The sequence below is a fragment of the Cibotium barometz genome, chromosome 5 (genome assembly GCF_041138505.1).
Source record: "Cibotium barometz isolate CiBa-2024 chromosome 5, ASM4113850v1, whole genome shotgun sequence".
Lineage (NCBI taxonomy): Eukaryota > Viridiplantae > Streptophyta > Polypodiopsida > Cyatheales > Cibotiaceae > Cibotium > Cibotium barometz.
The window spans coordinates 12,894,746-12,898,281 of NC_141050.1; the positions used below are offsets into that span (position 1 = coordinate 12,894,746).

The 3,536-nt window shown below is 39.8% G+C and overlaps 1 protein-coding gene across 1 annotated transcript; it reads left to right on the plus strand.

The window, feature by feature from the left end:
- The first annotated feature begins 764 nt into the window (after positions 1-764).
- On the plus strand, positions 765-3,184 carry LOC147638074 (tetraspanin-8-like). The gene is made up of 2 exons (XM_086797948.1): positions 765-1,800; positions 2,673-3,184. The coding sequence occupies exons 1-2, from the start codon at positions 1,300-1,302 to the stop codon at positions 2,976-2,978; spliced, it is 807 nt and encodes a 268-aa protein (XP_086654074.1). The 5' UTR covers positions 765-1,299; the 3' UTR covers positions 2,979-3,184.
- The last annotated feature ends 352 nt before the right edge of the window (positions 3,185-3,536 follow it).

A 3,536-nucleotide genomic window follows, 5' to 3' on the forward strand; every position in this document is an offset into this window, starting at 1 on the left:
AATGTGTGTTTCTCTTGGTTGGATGTTAGCATGCTACACTCTTATTTCCACATTTTGTACGAATGTCCCTTTCAAACCTCTCTCCACTCATGTCCATTGTAATGTCATTATTAAGGGTTTGATTGCTATGACATGGGCTCCTAAGGGAGATTGTTGCCCTACCAAGCACACCCTCCTCTGCATAGAATTACTGTGATTAAGCTAATGACGATTCCCATGGTGGCTTCACATTGTAACCAAGCCCAGCCTAGATATTTTTATGGATAAAACCTACACATCATAAGTCAACATTTCATGCATATTTCACGTGAAGGACTTACACCACAAAGAGGAGAGATGCGTACTTTATCAAAGTTGGACACTTTCCTTGGTGGGGCAGGATGGCTTAATTATGAAGGAACGAGACTTCTTGTTGTGTAAAGGATATGAATGTGGAGGCATCCTTTTTGTGGATTGTTGGTCATTATATGGAGTTTCTAGGTAGCTTCACATTGGGAGATATGGTGGAACTTCAAGGAAGTGGTGTTGGTTATAAGAGGATAGGGGGGCATGGAAAAGGGCTGTTATTCGTCATATAGAAATGTTTTGCTATGTTGGACTTTTTCATGTGATGAGGAAGACTGGTCGTTTGGAGAGGGGTGCGCACGCAAACGCGTGGAAGACTTTTTCACACGTTGCGGGCAGAATGATCAATCAAAGGAAGGCCCTATCTCACATACATATACCTGTGATTGAGACCGTGTTCATCCTCGTATATCATAGATCCCTGCTAATTACTATCACGTAGAAAATTTAGCCCCATTTATAGTATCATTAGCAGTTAACCTGTTGTTGCAGAAAGCCAGCAGTACAGCTATAGCTCTTAGGGCTTCTTTCGGCTTCAATTAGAAAGTGAATATACTGCAATTCCCGCTGCTAATTTTGCTCCTAGCTTAATTACCACTCGATTTTGCAACAAGAGAAGCTGTTAGTCGAAGCGATCATATCACTAGTAGTTTGGCTACATTCTGCTTGAATTAGAAAGATACAGGGAATGATTATCATCAGCTTGACTTCATTCTGCTTTAATTAGAAACATAATACTGCAACACCCAGTGCTAATTTTGCGTTAACCCACGAAGCCGTTATATTAACACGCACTACTGATTTTGCGTTCTTAAGCCATTATATCAACACGCACGACTGATTTTTCTCCTAGCAGTACGCCATTATAATACCGACTGCAGCCGCTGATACCAGCGTTTCCGCTTGATTTTTGCTCACGAGCGAATATTTATACCCAACTCACGATCCGAAAAGATGAAGCTTAGCAACGCACTGCTGGGCATTCTGAATGTTATCACAGCGCTAATCTCATTGCCCATCATAGGGGCTGGGATATGGCTGGCAACGAAGCACAGCTCGGAGTGTGCGAGGTTGCTGCAGTGGCCGGCGATTGCGTTGGGCGCGTTCATGCTGGTGATGTCTTTGGCGGGACTATTTGGGTCCGTTTGCAGGGCGAGGGGGTTGCTGTGGCTCTATCTGTTGGTGATCTTTCTTCTGATTTTGGCCGTAGTGGCCTTCACTGTCTGTGCAATCGTGCTGACCAACAAAGGGGCCGGTCACGTGGTGTCCGGCAGGGGCTTCAAGGAGTATCGGCTCGGGGACTACTCCACCTGGCTGCAGCGCAAGGTGGTAAACAAGGCCAGCAATTGGAAGAAGATCAAGAGCTGCCTCATCGACGCCAAAGTTTGCAAAAACTTGGAGAAAGATTTCACTACTGTCTCTGCCTTCTACAAGGAAAACCTCTCCCCAATCCAGGTAGGCTCTTGGCTAATTAATTCAACAAGTGTGTGGAAAACATTGCCATTTTTTTTGTTTTTTAAAAAAAAAAACCTAGTGTTTGTTGTTTCATATGTGATGGTGTAGAAGTTGTTCCATGTCATGATGTTTCATATGTGATGGTAGTTGTTCACATTGCCATTAAAAAAATAAAAAAAATATAGTGTTTGTTGTTTCATATGTGATGGTGCAGAAGTTGTTCCATGTCATGATGTTGTTTCATATGTGATGGTAGTTGTTCCATGTCATGGTATCTAGCAATGTCGATGTCTTATGAGTCTTCGAAAAAGAGGGCATAGGGTGTGTTCCCATGCCCCTTCACAAGAGCGTGTTCCCACCAACCTTAAACATGGTGTAAATGTGTGTATGCTTGTGTAGGTTTGTGTTTTGCTAGTGTAAATCGAGTCTTTATGAGTGAAATAAGTCATCCTTGGTCACACTAAGTCTTTATGAGTGAAATAAGTCTTCCTTGGTCTTAGTCCTAAAATCACCTAGTCTAGAATCTGCCCTCTTTTTAAGTACTTCAATAAGACACCCTTTAGTCTTTAGAAATCTACCCTCTTTTAAGTTTGATATAAGACACCCCCTTTAGTCTAAATCTACCCCCTTTTAAGTTTAATAGGAGACCCTTCAATCTAGATCTTTAATACTTTGTAAACAACATGAGGTTTGTTAAATCAAGGCATATTGTTAAGTCTCCATTTTGTTTTCCTAGCTTGATGCACCCTTTAGTTTCAATTTTAGAATCAAGTGTTTCTGACTAAATTTCATCTTAGTTTTTTATGGTGAATTGGAATTGTATGTAATGAGGTTTGGTAATTGAGTTTAATAATATTTTGTTGGATGTGCAGTCCGGATGCTGCAAGCCCCCCACTCCATGCAACTTCACATGTGTGAATGCAACTAATTGGATAAATCCCACCAACATCACTGCGGACGGTGATTGCAAGGAGTGGAGCAATGATTCGAGTGAGCTTTGCTTTAATTGTGATTCTTGCAAAGCCGGGGTGCTTCAAAACATCAAGGAGGATTGGAAGAAGATTGTCATTTTCAATGTGGCCGTGCTAGTCCTCCTCATCCTAATTTTCACCCTTGGTTGTTGTGCCTTTGGTAATAACCATAGAAAACCCTTTGCTGGTTTCTATGTAAAAGCTTAGCATGTATGTATGGGGCCTTCTAGCTTATTCTACCTTTGATATCTTTTTATGTACATAGGAGGTATTAGCCTACTATGAAAATAAGTACCCTAGTCCATCCATTCTTATTAAGAGTAGCCAAGACAGATTTTTGCACAATAAGTGAGGTTACTTATTTTTTATTTTGTACATCTTTGATATATATTCACATTGAGACTTCAATAAAATTGGTTTCAAAGATTTGGCACAACCATAAGTACTTAGGATTGAAAAAAATATGTACCAATAATCCATCCATTCTTAGAGTAGCCAAGATAGATTTTTGCAAAATAAGGTAGGTTACTCATTTGTTATTTTGTACATCTTTAATATATGCAATTCATGTTGAGACTTCAATAAAATTGATTCCAAATCTGTCATGTGCAACCATAAGTGGAATTATATAAACTATTTGAAAAACCAAGGGTAATTTCAAGATGATGGCATTCATAAAAAGCATCTAATTTATATAATCATGCATTATTATAAGAACATATCTATGATAACATTCTGATTTGCAATTTAGACCTCCAATAGTTA

What these genes read in the sequence shown, in the direction of transcription:
- LOC147638074 (XM_086797948.1), top strand. Translation starts at nt 1,300, where the DNA reads ATGAAGCTTAGCAACGCACTGCTGGGCATTCTGAATGTTATCACAGCG. An exon ending in AAAACCTCTCCCCAATCCAG is followed by an intron (nt 1,801 to 2,672) that starts GTAGGCTCTTGG and finishes TTGGATGTGCAG; the next exon opens with TCCGGATGCTGCAAGCCCCC.